Source organism: Tiliqua scincoides, chromosome 1 (genome assembly GCF_035046505.1).
Source record: "Tiliqua scincoides isolate rTilSci1 chromosome 1, rTilSci1.hap2, whole genome shotgun sequence".
NCBI classification, from domain to species: domain Eukaryota; kingdom Metazoa; phylum Chordata; class Lepidosauria; order Squamata; family Scincidae; genus Tiliqua; species Tiliqua scincoides.
Window position 1 is genome coordinate 297,058,723 of NC_089821.1, and position 20,261 is coordinate 297,078,983.

General features: G+C 41.5%; 1 protein-coding gene across 2 annotated transcripts in view; it reads left to right on the top strand.

The window, feature by feature from the left end:
• VRK1 (VRK serine/threonine kinase 1) overlaps positions 1-15,392 on the top strand; it is a 42,322-nt gene extending 26,930 nt beyond the window's left edge. For both annotated transcript variants that reach the window (XM_066612230.1, XM_066612229.1), the window contains 4 exons: positions 1,266-1,324; positions 2,650-2,828; positions 10,286-10,397; positions 15,052-15,392. In XM_066612230.1, coding sequence (XP_066468327.1) covers positions 1,266-1,324; positions 2,650-2,828; positions 10,286-10,397; positions 15,052-15,137 — 436 coding nt within the window. In that variant the 3' untranslated portion in view covers positions 15,138-15,392. The remainder of the gene's footprint in view (positions 1-1,265; positions 1,325-2,649; positions 2,829-10,285; positions 10,398-15,051) is intronic.
• Positions 15,393-20,261: the final 4,869 nt, after the last annotated feature.

The following is a 20,261-nucleotide window of genomic DNA, read 5'->3' on the forward strand; positions in this document are numbered from 1 at the left end:
GGTAGGGTTTAACAGACCTTTGTGGACATTGGAAATGTCTATTTTTTCTGAAGACTGTTGAACTAAGGCCTGTAAAACCGAAGAATCGTATTGCGCTTGCCAATATGTTATAAGAAAGGATGAGTGTTTCACATTTTGCGGGAAAGTGCGCAGAACCAATTGTACATGCAGTATTGTACACTGTTCATCTTCCCCAGTATCCACTCCAGACTGGCAAGGGAGGGAAGGTGTGTTCAGTAGGTTTAATGCATTAAAAATTCGTCACTTGTTTGTTAAGCTAAACCCAAGTGCAGTCTGGTGTCTTAATTGGAGGGTGCGGGGGTAAATAGAATGCCAGATGCAGGGGAGTGGCAGTGAGATGCAAGTATCTTGTGGTCTTATGTGCTCCCGGAGGCACCTGATGGGCCGCTGTGAGATACAGGAAGCTGGACTGGATGGGCCTTTGGCCTGATCCAGCAGGGCTCTTCTTATGCTCTTAAATATAAGACCTGCATTTATACCTACCCCTGCATATCTTGACTCCAGTCTGAATTAAACCAGAAACCAGAGACAAGAATACAACATAGTTGAACATTCTCGGATCATAATGGCATGTGTCTTCTAACACAATGGCATGTGTCTTCTAACAGAATCCTAATCTGACCTAAACGATAATACCTTCTGAAACCTAGGCTCAGATCTGTTGTCAGGGGTGCTGTGCTAAAGCAACCCAGACACCAAACTATTGGTATTGTGTTTCTCTGACCAGTTGTGTTTCTCTGACCAATATTAATGAACTATTGTAATTACTTAACAAGAACTGTTGTAATTCTTGAACTACTGTAGAATCTAACTACTGGGTAGATCTATTCTCATTTCTCCTACCATTTCTACTTTGAAAGTTCTCATTTTACTTTCCCAACACAAGTTTGTTCAATGAAAAGTATTGATTTTTTTTAGTTGATATATGTATATGTTTGCAGCATTGCTTGCTTGCTAGTGAGACAGATTCAAGTATATATCACAATAGAGAAACATATCCATCAAAAATATATTAATCACTAACATTTCCATTTATTCAGGGTTTTCATTATCTGAATATTTTGGGTTTGTATTACTAAATGAGAATTTACTGCATTAATAAAGAACAAAAGATTTTATTAGACATTGAAGGCAACTCAAAAATGGAAGAGAGAATTCCCCGATTTTTGCTCTCATCAGTATGGAGCAAAATCTAGCAAATTAGTTGATCAGTTAAATATGATGTACTTTTTGTTTTCTGTCAGTTACACAGATAATGTTGCAGAACTGATGAGCAAGTGTTTCTCTGAAAAAGATAAACCAGGTAGGAAGATCCAGATCAAATGTTAACCTTTGATAAAACGTTATTTATTAATTTAAATAATTAAAGAAGAAATGTAAAAAAAAATTTTTTAATGCATTTACGTGTTCAGGGATTTTGTCAAACCAAAATTGGTTTATTTATTTTTTTGAGGGTTTGAATAAATTATAGAAAGAAGGCCTGTTAAAGCTAAAATGACAGTCTGAATAACTGTTAAATATTTGGTTTTTAAGAAAAATTGTACGGATTGTAATCACAGTTGAGGTTCTCATGAAACTTGAGGAAGCTTACAAGAAAATCCATTCTTTAGTACTGAGGGCAAAATCCATAGTATTCAAGATAAGTGAAAGTTCTTTTATCAACTTCAGTGGAGTCTGAATTGTATCTAGATTCTCCAGTCCTCAGACTTTTAGGCTGCAATCGTAACCATAGTTTCCTAAGGCTAAGCCACATTGAACAAAACAGAACTTACGACTTCTAGATCATGAAATGTTTTGGTTGTTTGAGAGATTCCCAATGAGTATATAGGTTGAGCCTCATTATTTGCGTGGGTTCTGTTCCAAGTACTCATGTGGATGGCAAAAAGCACACATAGCAAATCAATTTAAAAAACAAAGTTTCTTTGCTCCGGTGATTTAAAAACAGCCTTGCTGACCTTAGAAAGGAGCTTCACTCAGCCCCTCCCTTCACCAATGCAGTGATCACCTTTCTTTCACTTGCTCAGGGGGAAGGGAGGAGTCGCCTGAAGAGAGAAGGATTGATGGTTTGTCAGCCAGCTGCCCTTTCTCTCTCTCTCTCTCTCTCTCTCTCTCTCTCTCTGTCTGTCTCTGTCTCTGTCTCTCTCATTAAGGAGGCTGTTGTTAAAGGACTGTTCAGTTTTTTAAACTGATTTTAAAGGGATGCATTTTTCCCCTTCTCCAGGGATCAGCACATTCCTTCTCATTTGCAGTGGTCATTCGTGTTGAGTCAAATCCGTGTATAAAAAATCCGTGTATAAATAGGCTGGACCTGTATTGTGTCTTTTAAAGTATGTGTTTTATGTCTAAAATACTAGAAAATTTAGCATAATTTTTGTTAATCAGTCCTGAATAAATTGAGTCAGAAATCATAAATGGCTAGCTCAGGTCTATATTTCCTTGTTTGTAATACTTCCTTAATTACATGTTGGGATGATTTTCTCATGTCTATATTCTACACAACAACTGTGTAATACAATAATAATGCAAGTTCTCTAGCTGTTTCTAGATTTGATACTACAGGTATAGGCTTTATAATGTATTTGAGTTATAATTCAGTCTGCTTAGATAGATTTTAATTGTTTTCTTCAGATGAAATTGCTCAGTACATGGAAAGAGTGATGTCTCTGAACTATACTGAAAAACCTCCATACCAGCAATTCCGAGAAATACTTCTTAAAGGTCTTGAGCACATTGGCCTAAAAGATGATGGCATATTGGACTTTGGAGTTTCAGAGAATGGAGAAGTTCCAGCAAAGCCTGCACTTAAGGTCTTTTATTTCTTAATTCAGAGCTATATTTAATGCCTCCTGTTTCCAGATGAAGTGTGAGTGCTGTTGGAAATGAGTGTCACATAGGTGAAATCAAGACTGGAACAGGAAAGAGAACAAATGTACACTTGAGACTTAGCCATATTTCATGAGCAAGCAGCTTGCTCAATCATTTTGTCACTGGCCTGAATCCAAAGAGCTACTTTAGGTGCACCCATGAGCTTGTGCATACCCCGCGGGAGGTTTTACTGTGATGGAGACCTCCATGCCGTATCTCAGACTGCTTTTGAAATGCCACTCCATGCGGCATAGGGGACTGATGTGGGTGAAACGCAAGCTCAGAATCTCTTTGGGCGCATATAGCCACTACTTACATAGAGTTATTTGGGTTCTGGCCAGAATCTGCTCTGAAATAGGGTGTGTGTGTTGGTTTTTTCTCCCCCCAGTACATCTCAATATGGCAGATGCCATGTGCATGCACTGCACAATTGTGTAGGTAACAATGACTGTATTCTGTAGCATTGATGACAGTGAAGAGAACTAGCTTCACCATCATTGCACCAGTACAGTGTTTTCTAGTGGGGCTTTTCCATGCAAGAGAAGAGATTCCAATTGGACATCAGGATAAAGTTCCTGGTGGTAAGGGCAGTTCAGCAATGGGACAGATTGCCAAGGGAGGTGGTTGACTCTCCCTCACTGGAGATCTTCAAGCAGAGGCTTGATAAGCACCTGTTGGAGATGCTCTAGGAGGATTCCCTGTTACAGGCAGGGGGTTGGACTAGATGACCTATTAGGTCCCTTCCAACTCTACGATTCTGTGATTCATGTGGTGTGGGGCTTGTTATATCTAAACCAACAGCACAGTATTGTTGAACTACTGGTAGCTCACACTGTGATTGATTTGTGAGATATTTTGCTGATAAAGTAGCCTTGCTCTGATTGGACTTCACATTGGGATTAGTGTCTGGTGTTCTTGGCCCATCTGCTTGCTCTGTTTTGATGGATAGGTTCCAATTTAATTCAGCCGGAGAACATGGACAGGATACTTGGTGATACAAAGATATACACTGACTGAATCCTTGCTTGGTTGCTTAAGGTTATCATGGGACGTCTGGCTATGGGAGTGTGGAAGTAGTTAATGCTTCTATAAGAACGGGTGAGATGCCGTTTGTATTGAAGGAGGTGGTTGTAAGACCTCTTTTTAAGAAGTCCTACCTAAATTCCATTATAACTACCAGGCAGAATCAAACTTGCCGTTTCTGGCAAGGTGATTGAATAAGGTAGTGGTAGCCCTACTCCCAGGTTTTCCTGGCTGATATTATGTTGATCCTTTCTAATCTCATAGACTACCTTTATTATAAGAAGCAATAAGGTGATTTGGGGTATTATCAATGCAATATTATTAATATGCTGATAGCACCCGACTCTGCCTCTCATTTCCATCTGGTACCAGGGAGCCTGTAGAGATCCTGTTCCACTGCTTGCTTGCAAACTGGGAAAGATTGAATGTGGGCAAATAACACAGGCCTACAAAACTGAGGGTCAGAAAAGTTTTTCCCAAACTTTGTGGTAGTTTGATATGAATTTGGGGTGCTGATTCCAAAAATGGCATCCATTTTGTCCTGTCACGTCTAGTTTTGGAGATATAGTATAGCCTCATTAGTGAATGGTTCAAGCAGCTTCCTCATGAGGAAGCCATGGTATAGGCTTCCTCATGAGGAAGCTGCTTGAACCATTCACTAAAGGCTATGCCGTGTCTCAAAAACTATAGGGCAAAATGGATGCCATTTTTGAAATCGGCACCCCAAATATACCCAGGAATTGGTGTAACGTTTAAGGAAGCAAAATGTGTGTTGGCCTAATTGAAATTTAATCAAAGCAAGACAGAGATGCTGCTGATCAGTAGGAAAAGTGATTTAGAGATGAGTTTACATCCTATTATAAATAGGGTTGCACTTGCTCTGAAGGATCAAATTGGCAGTCTAGATGTGTTCCTGGATCCAGCCTTGCTCCTAGATTTGCAGATAGACTTGTGGCCAGATGTGCCTTTGCCTAGCTTTGGCTGGTGTGCCATCCGATGGCCTGCCGTGCAGAAAGTATTATGGCCCAATCCTGTTCATTCATTACGCAGCTGGACTCCCCTTGAGGAATGGCTCATTTCCGGTTCCCCTGGTGGGTCACGACCCACTAGTTTGGGAACAGCTGGAATAGATTATTCTGGAAGCATCAAGAGACTATTGCTAAGGACAGGCTACCAACTGGTTACTTTTGGTTCAGCCGAGCAATGGGGAACATACGTATTTGCACATCTCTACAAAACATATTGAAAGGTTGAAAGCAAAAAAGGAATATGCTGGTGCATGGTCTTCAGTTGATTTATTGGTGCAACATCCTAAGTGTTTTGTTGTGTTGGTGCAGCCCTGTGACTTCACTGGTACCGATCCTTTTCACCGGATCCTATCATTTTTCTAAATAGCTAACTGTCTGGGGCCCATGACTTTGCGTCTCAACAGATGTGATTGTTGCATTGAATTTCAAAGTTTGATTTTTCCAGATGCCCAACAAATATTTGTCTTCACTGGTAACTATTTTTGTTTTCTCTCAAGTTTCTTTCATTGTTTTTATGATTCAGGCTGTTAGGCGGTTAATGTCTCCTTAATCAAGACTACAGTCTTAAATGCACTCACTTAGAAGTTGCATTGAATTAATGGAACTTGCTTCCATATAAATATGGTAGGGAACCGAGTTTTGGTTTTTCCTTCTTGCTAGCTTAAAACACAAGTATTGGTCAGATCATATTTGAAAGGTATTTTTTTTCTTGGTTGAACAGAGAAATTGGTTATCCTGCAAAATCATCGTAAATGCCTTGCCTGAATCAAAAGAGTTACATAGATTTAAACTGTGTTCTCAGCTCTGAGCATCTTTTAAGAGAAGTACTCTGATTTATAACCCAGTTAAAAATCCACACTTTAGTTAATTGAACCAATTAATCTATTAATGCACTCAGCTCTGCTCTCTCTAAAATTGGACACTTGGTGAATCTTGGCATTTAACTTAGTGGGAATCCTGAATCCAATCAGCATTCACTTGTTTGCTATGATAACTGTAATGGGAAAAAAATGCATATAATGCATTTGAAACCATTTTGAAATACTCTCTTCCGGGCTCTTCTCAGGATAAATGCCCTCTACTTCACTGGAACAGGTAAAGAATTCCGATGGGATTAGATCACTTAAAATGAGATCTCCTGACGAGATGATGTAGCAACTTAGGCTAAAAATACTCTTCACGTATGCATCGCAGGATAGGCAACATAATCGTAAAATTGAAATTTGAAACTAGCTTGCATTTTAAGTTGATCATTGACATAGTTTGCATAATTGTTTTTGTGGATAACATGAACACCAAGCCTGCAGCTGCTGGATGTATTTATTATCTGAGGTTTTATAGGGGCTTCCAAATCAGAAATCTTAAAATGATGCAACCATTTTTCTTTTTCTGCTCTTCCTCTTGTTCATCTTTTTGGATTTATGACATTCACATTTTAAAAATGCAGTCCTATCCTCATAAGAACTAGAATCTTTTTTTTTTCTTTCTTCAAATGAAAATTTAAAATCTAAAAACAGTCTGCTGGTCACATAAATGACCTCCCATGGAGCTTATAGAGGGTATGCTGAGCACTTTCTCCTTTACATTCTTGAATTCTTGGCTCATTAGTTTAGTTTTGACTTGGCAGGTGAAGTGAACATGATGCCTGCTAAAGGACACTGGATGAAGGGGACCTTCAGTACTTAGTGGGTTGTCTTGACTGGGTTCCAGAGTCCAGCTTGGTAGACGGAAGGTGGGATTTTGTGTTTAGCTCAGCACTGATATTTTCACCGACTACTCTGTCAGTTTAATTGTGCTGACCTCTGCTTAGTTGGAAAGTTAAGCTTCCTAGAAGATCATTTCTAGTGGAGAAACATTTTTGTCCCTTTTCTGACTGGTAAAACAAACTTCAATTAATATGACAAAACAATTATAAAAGTTGAAAGAATAAATTCCTTCTTGTAAAACTTGTCATTATCAATTGTAACATAGATGGAAAAACCACATTTTGTTAATGCTTTTTTAAAGAATAGATGGAGTGTTATAAGAGTTTCAAGATGAAGGGTCTGATAACCATAACACCGTATTTTAAAATGAGCATTGGCTTTGATGGATACGTCTCGTCATTGCAGTAGAAAAGAAACTGTTGAAGCACGTACAGTGGTGATCCTGGTGCCGCCCGGGGCCACAACTGCAAGCTACTACCCTCCAGTGACCAGGCTACCACTCCCCTTCTGGTTCCCCATCTGCCTTCCATCCGGAGGCCTGGGAAGGCCACACACAGGCCTTGCAAAGCCCTTGGAAGGCTGAAAAAAATCACTTCCATTTTTACGGAGGAAACCAGAAGTGATGTTTTGATACCCTCAGAACACCTCTGAGGAAAAGGCCCTCAGGGAGCAGCCCTCAGATCAGCATGCCAGCTGACTGACTGCCACAGGGGTGGTGGTGCGTCATGGTGGTGGACAGTGGCACTACGCCACTGTCCCCCCAAACCTGGTGCCTAGAACATTTGTCCCCCCTTCCTTCCCCAAGTACACCACAGAACAGTTAGCATTGCATAATGTTTATACTCCAAAGGCCTAATGTTGACTATGCCCAGGCCCCATGAAGACTTAACTCTATCCTGTGGGCTCAAGTACTCATCCTCTTGATCCTCTGGCTTGCTTACATAGATCTTTCCTCGAATTTCCAGTCAATTTTGTATTTGGGCCATGATGCAGCATTATATCTGCACCAACACTTTTGGTATCCATGATTAGTGCCAAACGACCGCATGCAACCAAGGCTAGAAGTAGGTTTGCAAACTAGTTTGGAATTAATCATGAACAGCTAAAATGCTGGTGTAACACATTGATTAGTTTGAAACGGGAAAAGAGGAGGTAGTTGATGTACAAGAGGAGGAGGAATGTGCAAACTATTGAACACTCCTGATATCCTAACCATGGTAAAGAGATTAGAGTCTTGCATCTGCATTGAATCTCAAGTCAATTTTGAGTTGATTCACCTTCCCCCCTCAAAATAGATCCATTTAGTAAGTTATTTCTTGGAATCAATACCCCCCTTTTGCTATTTTATCATTTGCACATTCTCATCTGAAATTTAAATTATAAAGGCAAAATTCTTCTCCAGTCCAGATTATTATTGGGCCTTGTGCAGGGGGATATGTGGCATATCAGAATGGCCAGTGTGGTCAAATTGCGGCAACAGCTGCTGCCCAGCTTAATTGAAATTCTCTCGCACTAGGAGATCTAAGTCTTCTGCACCATAAATTTAAAATGATTCTAGTTCTGAGATTTATTAATGAGACATTGTTCCCAACTTGGCTTGAATCTAATTCACTTTCATATGTAATGGATGGTGTTACTCTAATATTTGCATGGGCTCTGTTAGCGCCTGCCGAAAGAGAACTTATCCTCATTGCGTCGCAGAGAAAGCATTTGTTATTGTTGCTGTAAACTACTCAAGCCACGGGACATTTCTTATGCTTCGTGATGAGCCCATTGATGGCACTCGATAACTGCTAGGAAATATTTGGAGTGAAATAAATATGAATTAGTGATTCATAGTTTGCCAGGCACTCTGCATCAAACATAGGTGTTGTCTCTGTCAGAGAATGATGCCTGACTTCTCTTGCCATGTAACTCACCTGCATCAAGATTAAGGAAGCGCATTTTATTGAATAAGCTTAGAAACAAGATAAATGTCCTCTTGCTTTTTCTGCGGAAAGTATTGGAGATCTGCTTTCGCAATGAGCCTTTTAAAAACCTCTCCTCGGCACAACCAGGAGGAATGTATTTATATCTTGTACATAAAAGTAATACAGTGGTGAAATATTCCTCCTTAATTTTGGTCAGAATGAACAAAAGTGTCTGTGTTTATTCCTGCCTAATGCATCACAAATCTGCTGACATGCTAACCTTGGAGTCTTGGTTGGCGTTAATCAGGCCTGTGCACCGGCAGGAAAGATGTACCTAATGCACTCCATCAGTGGATTTTGCATATGGAAGTTCTCACAGGGGAACTGCCCTGTGCCAGCTGAGGGTTACCTGCCCACTGCAGTTATTGTATGTAATTATCGAACCAATCTGTTCAGCCCAGCAGGGTTTAGATGGTAATCATGAAGCAACACTTTGGAAAGATGTAATGCACTCTCCTCTTCTCCCGTCAGCTATGTGAGGTTGTAACCACTTTGGCAGCTATTTCAGGAAAAGCTACACGTTTCTCCAACTTCCCAAGGAAGCAAGCTAAACTTTAGCAGTTATTTTTATGCTTATGGGCTTAAGATGTGTGGTTGGTAGGATGTATCTGTGTTTTGCAAAATGTACCAGCTTGTTAACATTCATTGAAAATAAGGGAAAAACCCCATCTTCAGTTTATTTTAAAATATTTTTGGCTGTTCTGTGGCTTTTAGAATATGTATAGCCTGATCAATCTTTGGAACCAGTTATGACCACCAGGGGAAAAAAAAAATGAAACAAAACATGCTGTTCTAAATGAACAAGACAAGACTCTTGAATAAAATTGTCGATTCAGAGTTTCCCTGAAGAAATGTAACCTTCTAAACTAAAACAGATTCCAGTAACAATCAGTCCATTATTAATTTATCTTTCTTTCTGATTGGAATTGGCTGTGCTTTGCACTGAAAACTTTTGAATGGTACCCTCTTTATTAATCTTTGAATCAATTATGTATATTCTTTAGACATGAATAATTTAGCTTGCAATAATTGGGTCCTTGGTAAATTGAGAATAACTTAGCAAAGGCTGGAGTGGTTGAGGTGGGTGGGTTGGGATTGAGGCTGGGACTGCTGGAGAATTCAAGGCAGCTTTTCAGGACCCAGATGCGACGGTCTTCTTAACTTCTGATCCTGCAGTGGATATAAGTTCACATATTATAAAAGTTTGTCTGCAGTTATGAAGACTAGAAATGTTAAAGGGTCCGGCTGAGATTGTCAAGCATCTCAGAAACCACATTTTGTTAGCTTGTGCATGTTGAGGAATATTTCCTGTGATGGACAGAGATCAAAATCTGCATCTACTTTTAAAGGTACGGTTAGATTATATCTGATGATGATAAATGATAAACATGTTGCTGAACAGATTGAAAATGGGCTGCAGAGGAAACTCAATTTTAAAAGAAAACCTTTCAAAATAAGAAAATGAAAAGTGTATTGATTAGAATAAAAATAATTTTCCGTTCAAGGCTTTTTGAGTTGATTGCCTTCTCAGAGTAAAGATGGGGGAATTTTGATAGCCAAGGATGCTAGGCAATTTACAACAGTGCATTGTCGTTTTGTAGTTTAAGTTGTCTGAAGGCCCTTTTCTGCTTAGTGTAAAATCTGTTTTTTGGTTTTGTTTTGGGGGAGGTAGAAGAGAAGAAAATTAGCTGCCGCTGCAGTGTCAGCCACTACCGATGAAGATGACGCTGAAATAGTTATAGATGATGAGAAAAACGTCAAAAAAAGAAAACGTGCTTCACCTAGTAAGTCAAACGTTCCTGTTAGTATTTGTCATAGACCTATCATTTTGTAAAAAATCAAGAAATGCTTGAATTCGACAATAAATGAGACTATTTTTGGGGGGGGGGGTAAATTGAAGAAAATAAGATTGTCAGCTATCTATCAGCGGTGAATGTGAGATACATTTGCTGGCCACATATAAAACTGGTGACAGTTAGTAGATGGGAGTTACTGTGGCTGGTATTCCCTGCCCCCTTTCCCACCATTTATTTTCCCCTCCGTTCTCATTTTTATCCTCTCCTATCTTGTCCAATTCACTGTCAGGAAGCACTGACTCCCCAGGACCAATTCATCACAGCAGGTTTCAGCCAGAAGCTGGCAGCAGCAGCAGCAACAGCAACCATTTACAACAGTGAGTGGAGCTACTTTAAGAAAAGGGAGTAATCCAGATAGACTGTAAAGTAATCCTGGCATTGTTTTGGCATCATTGCCAGTTTATAACTAGCCACATACTTGGGCAGTGTTGTTGAAAGCCAGACTTAACAGCCCTGTTACTCTGATGGGGTGGCAAACATATGCCCCGCAGGTCAGATGCAGCCCCTGGAAGCTCTTTATCTGGCTCTCTTTATAATTGGGCTCTCCCAAAGCCACCTTTCAGCAATGGCACTTCTGCCGAGGTTCTAGGAGCAGGACCCCAGAAGGAACACCATGGAGAAAGGGTGTGTGAGAGGAGATGCTGATGAGGCACTAGGAGAACCCAGTAATCATGCAGCCTGCCCATTCAGTAGTGCTGCTTCTGCCGAAACATCACTTCACAGAGCCCTTCTCAGTTACTGAGCTGCAAAGTGACACCTCAGCAGAAGCGGCACTACTGAAAAACAGGCCACTGCCTCCCTTGAAAATACTGTATGATCAAGATTTGCGTATTTTCTCTTACGTCATCTGCAGGTGATGCGTTCCTACTTGAGAACAAAGTGCTTATTCCTGGTCATTACCTGCTCAATGACGTCACATCCTGCTTAATGACGTCACTTCCAGCCCTTAGCAGGTTCCATGAACTCTACTTGTCCTGCTATACAAAATGAGTTTGACACCCCTGTGCTGTAGAAAGAAAGCAGAATACAGAAGCAGGCCAAATAAGAGAATTCAGGATGAAAAAGACACGGATAGGGGGGAACAGAGAGAATATAGAGTGCATGGTGGGGTACAGAGAGAAAAAGAGGGACCATTAGCAGAGAACTGTAAGCAGTACAGCGAGGAAAAAAATAGACCTTGTGGAGAAAAGGGATTAACAAGTGGAAAATGAAAACTTTCTGTTTAAATTGAAAGAAAAATGCTTTTCCATTGTCAGTGTAACGATATGGCCTCCTTGAGTTAGTAAAATGTAAAAGTGGCCTTCAGAATGATTTGAATTGTGCAGTCCTGAGCTGTTGCCTTTTCAGCTTTCTACAACCAAGCAGGTAGGAAAGTATTATTTCATGACTTTTGCCCAAATTTATGTTTCAAAGAATGGTTTCTATAAGATGTGAGCAGTTTAATCCTTAAAAGTATTGAAATCTTCCATTTTCAAATGTGTGAACTGTTTGAGATTGCAAAGTGTGTGTGTTCATTTCCCATTACAGGTGTGCACCACTTAGCAACTGTTTGCTTAACAACGAACTGCATATATGACAGTGGTCAAAGCACAGTAAAGATGCACTTAATGGGGCAATTGCATCTTGCATAGTCTGCAGCAGAGTGTCTGTTTACACAACAGAGAGGATCTAAATGCAAAGAAGAGGCAATCTATCTCCAGTAGCCTGTGCAGCCAGCCAGTGTCTGGCAGGGAGTGTCTGTTTACACAACAAAGGCAGTAGATTGGACTGAATGTTCACTTAAAGACCTAATTGCATAACAACAGGGATCAGGTATCCCCATTCTTAAGTGGCACACACCAGTATTTGTTCTTGGTCCCCAAAAGGTCCCCAAAAGTTTAGAACTTCCCTTCCTCTGTGAATCTTAGGTAAGAGAACTTGTACTGTGGGTTTGTCCCAGGTTGTAGCTTTTATTTTGGAGGGCAGCAGAGGTGTAGTTTGCCGATAAGGAGGGAAGATTTTGTAGTCAGGGAGAGATTGCCCTTTGGTGTTTTTTTTGTTTTGTTTTGTTTTGTTTTTTTGCACTTTTTTGATTTCTTCTGCACAATGAGCTGACAGTTAAAGGAACTAGCTACAGTGACTTGTAAGTTTGCTCTTGATCAGAAATGGCTAATCAAGAACTTGGTAATCTGGGGACCATGTCTCCAATATGCTGCTTCTAATATTTTTTTCCAGTATGTAGCACTCAAATTTAATTGTGTTAAAAAGTTGGTGATATTTTGTTTGTCTTCATTATTGAGAGATTTTCCTGTGCTTGTTCACACTTTGATTTATATCCAACGATAAGTTGTAAACTTAACCTCTTGATTTTCCAGTCGTAAATGAATCTAGTGAAAAAGCCGTATTTTTCCTACATTTTTGAAAAGTAGAGGAAGAAGGAGCCCCTGTGAGAAATTTCTCAACTTGGCTACTCTTCTCCGTGTAATGTCTAGTGTTCATGCCTCACAAATCTCGTTTTATTCTCCTGGGCAAAACCAGTGCTGTCATTTTGCTAACATGTCATGTTCTCCACATAGTTCTTAGCTGGCCTTTTCTTAGCTTGAACCCACTTTGCCCAGCACTGAAGTCAGGCTCGCAGGTGTGCAAATTTCAGGTCATTGAGCACACCTTCTCTTTGTGTTCTACAAGTCTGAATTGAGTCCTCAATGTCCACGGCCTCTAGTTCATACTGAGCAGATGCTTAGAGCCCATATAGACTGCCTCAGGTGTTCGCTTCTGTTAAATTGTTGGCTAATGGGTCAGTGCAAGGTTTCATGTCAAGGGCTATGATGTGTACCTTTCATGGTGTTTCTTAGCAGAGCACGCTTGCTGTTTCCTTCTAGTAGCCCTATGATCTTTGTGCCTCCTGCCTCTTCTGCACTGTGTTAAACTTAGAAATTATCTCAGAGTTCCATATAATTTCCTGTCATCCCCCCACGTACTCTGAAATATGAAAACCTATGTAGTTGGTTGCTGGAACTCTGAAAGAATGCTACTTGGAGTTGGGAAATGTAAGTATATGGAGTAGAGGCATGGCTGAGGCAGGCCTCCTGTGGAGGTGTAGGCAGTTGCTAGCGGGAGGTGGAAGCTCTTGATTTAATAGTCCATATTGTGTGCATCTTGGTAGTCAAAGTTCTAGAGATGTTCGCCCACCACTTCCCATTCAATGCAGCATGAGTGGTTATGCTTCCTCTGCCGATCACCCTTTGTACTGAGAGACAACGAAAGTGTTGTTTCACAGACCTCTCCCTTCCATGTGACCCTTGAAAACTGAAGAATCCTGACTCATTTTGTTTTGCTTTCTGTGTTTGATGTGACACCAGTTGACCCATTTTAGGGCACATTTCAGTGTTATGGTGGCAGGAGGATTAGCAGCAGCTGAGAATTGCCTGCACTTTCTCTACATCTGCTGCTGCTTGTGCTCATGAATCTCACTTGCATTAGACTGGTCTTCTGAAACCTCTTGGATCGCATAGATCTGTCAGCAGACAAGGTGAAAAGACCTATGTGCTTAAAGCGATTTAAATGCTGAGATATGAGTAGAAACAACAGACATGCTAGTCACTCCTGCTTGCCTGCTAATGTACTATCTGGCCTTTATTTTGACCCAAACATTTTTCTGGATTTGCACATTACAATCTACACATGTTGCTTGTTTGAACAGCACCTCTTTTCTCCCACCACCAGTAGTCTGGAGTAGTTCAGACATTGGGTGGATGGGTAGAAGGGTATGGACACTGCAACAGCAACAGATATAAAGGGGGGGGGGTCCCCTATGTGTGTCCATATCCCAGATCTACTGTAAGAGACATCATTAAATATTTCATAAACCAGGGATAACCAACTTCCTGGACTTGTGAACTTTAATGTCATTGCCAAGGTCAGAGGTGTTGCTCATGCATGCATCCGTTCCATTCATCTCAGGGTAGAGGTTTGGCTGATGCATATAGCCGAGGCTTTCACTCTTGCTTGAAGTAGGAGTGTGCTAGATTTCAGTGCCTCATCCTTTCTCCAAGCCTTGGAGTTCAGGGAGATGCTCACAGCACTTCTGCCATTGTGACTGTAGCAGGACAGCTATTCCCCACACATCCATTCCAAGCCATCTGACGTAGCCACTGGGAAATGTTTAACATTGTGCATATCAGTTGCAAGAGTACCAAGTGTCTCAGCTACTGCTGTTGTTTTCACATTGTTCTCCTTTGGTGGTACCTGTCTCCACTGGGGAACGTTCTCTGCATGAGGGCCAGATATAAATCCATAGAGGCTGCCTGCAACCTTCTAGTTGACTGGACCTCCCAAAATGTCTTTTATATAGCTTGAATTATTATAAACTATTTCTGTGAGTTTTACTACTTTAAATTAATTTTATGGTACTCAAGAGTGTCCTAAAGCTGGTGAGAGAGAGAGAGAGAGAGAGAGAGAGAGAGTGTTTTAATGTGAACTATATAAATCCAGTCATTAGTAAATTGAGCTGGATTGTCCTTTGTAATGTCTCAATATTGAATGTTTTGATGTCTTTCTGTGGTCACTATTTTAAATTTATTTTTATTCTCATCAATTGTAGAGAAAGGAACCACCAAACCCAAATTACAGAAGGTGTCTCCCGAAGCCAAGAGAAGCACAAAACCGAGGAAGAGAGTTCCAAAGTAGAAGGGCCATAATAAAGAGTGTATGCTCCTTTTGTAGGTTCCCCCCCCCAAAGTAGTATTCTTTTTCTTTTTCACATACACCAGTGTTCAACCTACAGACTCTCATAAGACTGTATTTGAGATTTGTGTAGTTAAGATTTGAAGAACAAATATTTTAAGTCCCTGTGTACAGAATGTACAGTTTAATACAAATACAGATGTTTTCAAATGTCTTAAATGACGGTGTTTGCACTTCATTTGCTATCAAGCTTGAATAAAAATAAAATTTTAATTTGGGTATCTTGCTTAAATAGAGTCATCTGAGGCTGACATTTTCAAGCAGGTTTACATGCTAGTTCTCTTGGAATTCATATGATTTACTTCCGAGTTAAACGTATTTATGATTGGGATGTAAATTCAGGTGCTAGCAAAACAAGGCTGGCTCCATTGAGCAACTGTATTAACAGAAGAACTTTATAGCTCAACGCACTTTCAGAAATCTCTATGCATTGGAACATAGATGAGTTTATTTGCATTGTGTACTTTGTGCTTCTAGAATTTTTCATTTCTAAATCGGTTGTAGAGCAGTGGTTCCCAAGCTGGTGGGTCATGACCCACCAGCGTAGGAAGCACTGACCAATGTCCCTTGGGGTGGGGAGAGGCAGAAGGCAGCAACACAATTCCCTGGATTGTTCTGCTGCTGCGGGGGGGGGGGTGTTTACACTTAGGTGCATCCAGAGCTGCAGTCTTGGGGAGGTCTGGGGGTTACAGGGAGTCCTCTGCAGGGCTTCCCATGCCTGCAAAACTGTGTAAATAAAAGAAAAGGACAAAAGGGTGCTTCCAGTTTTGTTGCAAAAACCAGAAGTGCTCTTCTTTCCTTTTTTGTCAGTTCTGCACCCCACCACCCCATATCCTCCAGGACTGCAGCACTAACTGCAGGTAAGTAGAAAACTGTCCCTGGCAGCAGCGCGATCCTAGGATCATGTTACTGCCTTCGCGCCTTCCCTGCAACAACTTGCAGAGCTCCCAAGTTCAGTAAGGTCCTCCTTAAAGCAAGGGTGGTCAAGTGATCAACCCAGAGGACCACAGTGGTAGTTTGTCAAGAGCCAGTAGGCTGAAGTTTGAGTGCAGACTTCGCTAAGTGATTCAGGTTAATTTTCATTCACACTTTTTAGAACTGTAGCCTGTTAAGCTGGGAAATCTTTCAACTGGAACCTAATGTTGTCTGTTCTGAGTCCTGTTGCTATAATTTCTACCTCTTTGCTTTTCATACCTACGCTCCGATGTGACACTCCATTGTTTTCATATGGGGTAAATGTACGTAAGAACAGCTCCACTGGATCAGGCCAGAGGCCCATCTAGTCCAGCTTCCTATATCTCACAGCGGCCCACCAAATGCCCCAGGGAGCACACCAGATAACAAGAGACCTCATCCTGGTGCCCTCCCTTGCATCTTGCATTCTGACATAGCCCATTTCTAAAATCAGGAGGTTGCACATACACATCATGTCTTGTAACCCGTAATGGAGTTTTCCTCCAGAAATTTTTTAAAGGCATCTAGGCCTTTTAAAGGCATCTAGGCCAGATGCCATCACCACATCCTGTGGCAAGGAGTTCCGCAGACCGATCACACGCTGAGTAAAGAAATATTTTCTTTTGTCTGTCCTAACTCTCCCAACACTCAATTTTAGTGGATGTCCCTTGGTTCTGGTGTTACGTGAGATTGTAAAGATCATCTCTATTCACTTTATCCTTCCCATGCATAATTTTGTATGTCTCAATCATGTTCCCCCTCAGGCGCCTCTTTTCTAGGCTGAATAGGGCCAAACGCCATAGCCTTTCCTCATAAGGAAGGTGCCCCAGCCCAATAATTATCTTAGTTGCTCTCTTTTTCACCTTTTCCATTTTCACTATGTCCTTTTTGAGATGTGGTGACCAAAACGGGACATTAATACTCCAGGTGTGGCCTTACCATCCATTTGTACAACAGCATTATAATATTAGCTGTTTTGTTCTCAATACCTTTTCTAATGATCCCAAGCATAGAATTGGCCTTCTTCACTGGCACTGCACGTTAGGTCAACACTTTCATTGAGCTGTCCACCACCACCCCAAGATCTCTCTCCTGATCTGTCACAGACAGCTCAGAACCCATTAGCCTATATGCGAAGTTTTGATTTTTTGCCCCAATGTGCATGACTTTACACTTACTGACATTGAAACGCATCTGCCATTTTGCTGCCCATTCTGCCAGTTTGGAGAGATCCTCACAATCACTTCTGGTCTTCACCACTCAGAAAAGTTTGGTGTCGTCCGCAAACTTAGCCACCTCACTGCTTAACCCTGTCTCCAGGTCATTTATGAAGAGGTTGAAAAGCAGCGTTCCCAGGACAGATCCTTGGGGCACACCGCTTTTCACCTCTCTCCGTTGTGAAAATTGCCCATTGACACCCACTCTCTGTTTCCTGGTCTTGAATGAGATCTCAATCCATGAGGGGACCTGCCCTCTAATTCCCTGACTGTGGAGTTTTTTCAGCAGCCTTTGGTGAGGGACCGTGTCTAACGCCTTCTGAAAGTCCACATAATTTCCAACAGTTCACCTATGCAGCTGAAACCGCAGTGGTGCACCGCATCCATGAGTATTGCAACAAGTGAAAATGCATGCATGAATTTGTTTTATGCATACGAATTGCCCTCCAAACATTCATTTAGTCCCACATTCTGTGTCCAACAGTGGTTGTTCAAATGCCACCAGAACCTCATTCTGCTGTTGTCATCTGTCCCCACCATCTTGATAATACAGATCAAGCTTCTTCTGAATGTGGGGTTTCTATTTGGCTGTCAGGGTTTATAAGCATCAATATACCCATTTTCCATTACTGTGACCAATCCAGTGTTCCCCAGCTAAGAATATCTCAGCATTTAAAATATCGTAAGTAACTTCACTGCAACCAGAATCAAGGAACTTTGTAAGTCAAATTGCATGTTGTATGAAGAAATAAGTTATTGCCAGGCCATTTTGGGGAGGGGGAGGGGAATGACAGAGTTCCATTGAATGGAACATTCTTCTCTTGACTTTGACCATGCTGTTCATACTTTCTCTAGCTCCCTATTCACTGTCTAGTTTTACTGGAGGACCATTCTTAAGAGAGGATAGAGAATGCTAGACCAGCTAGCTGCTACCCATCTTTTCCATTAAAATTCCCTCTGTCACAGCTACCACTGCTCATCAGACCATCTCACAAATGAGGTGGCTTGCTGGTGGTGGCCTGAGCCTACTTGAGGTCTATTCTGGACTTCTTGGATGACAGCTTATGCAGATAGGGAGCCTATCACAAGGACTTCCTGACACATGGCCTCTGATCAACTTATGAGTCAGAGAAAAGTATCAACTTCCTTAAACTCGGGGCAGTTTTTCTGGCTCTCAAGGCCTTCCAACCACAAGTAAAACTCCAGGATGTCCCAATGTAGATGGACAATACCTCAGGCATGGCGTATGTCAAAAAGCAGCGAGGCTCCACCTGCTGTCTCTTCACGTGGAAGTGTGCAGGCTGTTTTGCTGGGTGTAGAGATGTCTCTGCTCCGTCAGGGTGCACCACATTATAGGACAAACCAACACTAAATGGGACTGGTTCAGCAGACAAATCCTTGATGAGTCAGAATGGAGCCTGGATCTAGCAATATTCCATCAGATCTTTATTCACTTTCATCCATTGGAGGTGCACTTGTTCGGGTCTCCCTCCAATCGAAAGTTGTTACGGTTCTACTCCAGGACAAGAGCATATCAGATGGCATAGATGTCCTTCACCAACCAAGGCCCAAGGGAATACTGTCTTCCGCTCTCTCATCTGATAGTGCAAGTCATACAAAAATTACAAGAGGAGGAGACAGACCTGGACATCCGTGGTTTACAGATCTGATCAAAATGTCATCACAGATTCTACAGTGCCCCCCCCCCCCCCAGCAGAGAGATCTCTTGTAGAGGAACATTTGACACCCTGTTCTGTATTTTCATCTATCACTTGAAGCTAAGCAGGTGGTCAGGACAGATATATCCTTTTCAGTCATGGCACTGGTGCTTTGAAATATCTATTTCTGGAAGGCCTCCCTTTTCCCATCACTGTTTTCTATGGCTTAGTGAAAAAGTGGTCCATTCAGGAAGCTTCTTGTGGTGGTTTATGATTGACCTCTCCTGCTGCTGCTATTTCTGTTTTGCAGTTGGGCTCGTTGATGTTGTGATATGGCTTTTTCATGTGTTCAGACTGTTTTCTAATTGCTTGCAGTTGTTAAATACTTTGAGTTTCTTAGAGAAGAAAAGCAGGCATTTTAAATAAATTAATTAGCACATTATATACTATACCATTATTCATGATTTGCAAAAGAAAGTATCAAATCGCCGTGAACAAATAAGAGCAAGTAACACACCTGAAATGGGATCAGTCTCTACATCTAAGGGAAAAATTATTTAGAATTGGGTGCTTTTTAAAACTTTCAGTGGGGCTAGTCAACTGAACACAGGAGGCCAGTTTACTTTTAGAAGCAAAAGCAAGAAATGTTGGTAAACCTTGCATTTCAATTCTGTAAATGCAAATTTACCATCCAGCTCACGGCATCCCTGTGCCACTGTGACTCTGCGAGCACAGCTCTCCATTCCCTGTTCGGCATGTGCAGGGCTTTGCTTCTCAAGCTGGGCTCTGCATGGCCTCATTCCAGAGTTCAGCAACCCAGAAGCTTGATGATGACGTGATGATGTCATAGCTAAACATTCAGCCCCTCTGCTCGAAATGGTTGTCTATCCCTGCTCGAAATGATACAAGAGATGCCTGCTAGGTAAGCAACTTGCGCTCCCAGCCTGGCATGTGGAGGGAGTAAGTGGTGCTGGGAAGAATCCCAAACGGTGTGCATGTGGACGGTGGCCCTCTAACCCCCCAACAGGCCGATTCACATTGCCAAAGGACAACCTCCAAGGTCAAGCCGAGGAGTTTCTTAGGAACGGCTTGATGCCTTTCAAGAAGCGGGGAGAGGATGAAATGCCTTATGGTGACATCGTTAAGAAGTATTGCGGTATACCATGTCTTCGGGGTGGGAGGGAAAAGAAGGGGGTGGCAGCCCTTAGAGTGCTGATTTGAATGTAAAGTCCCTTACA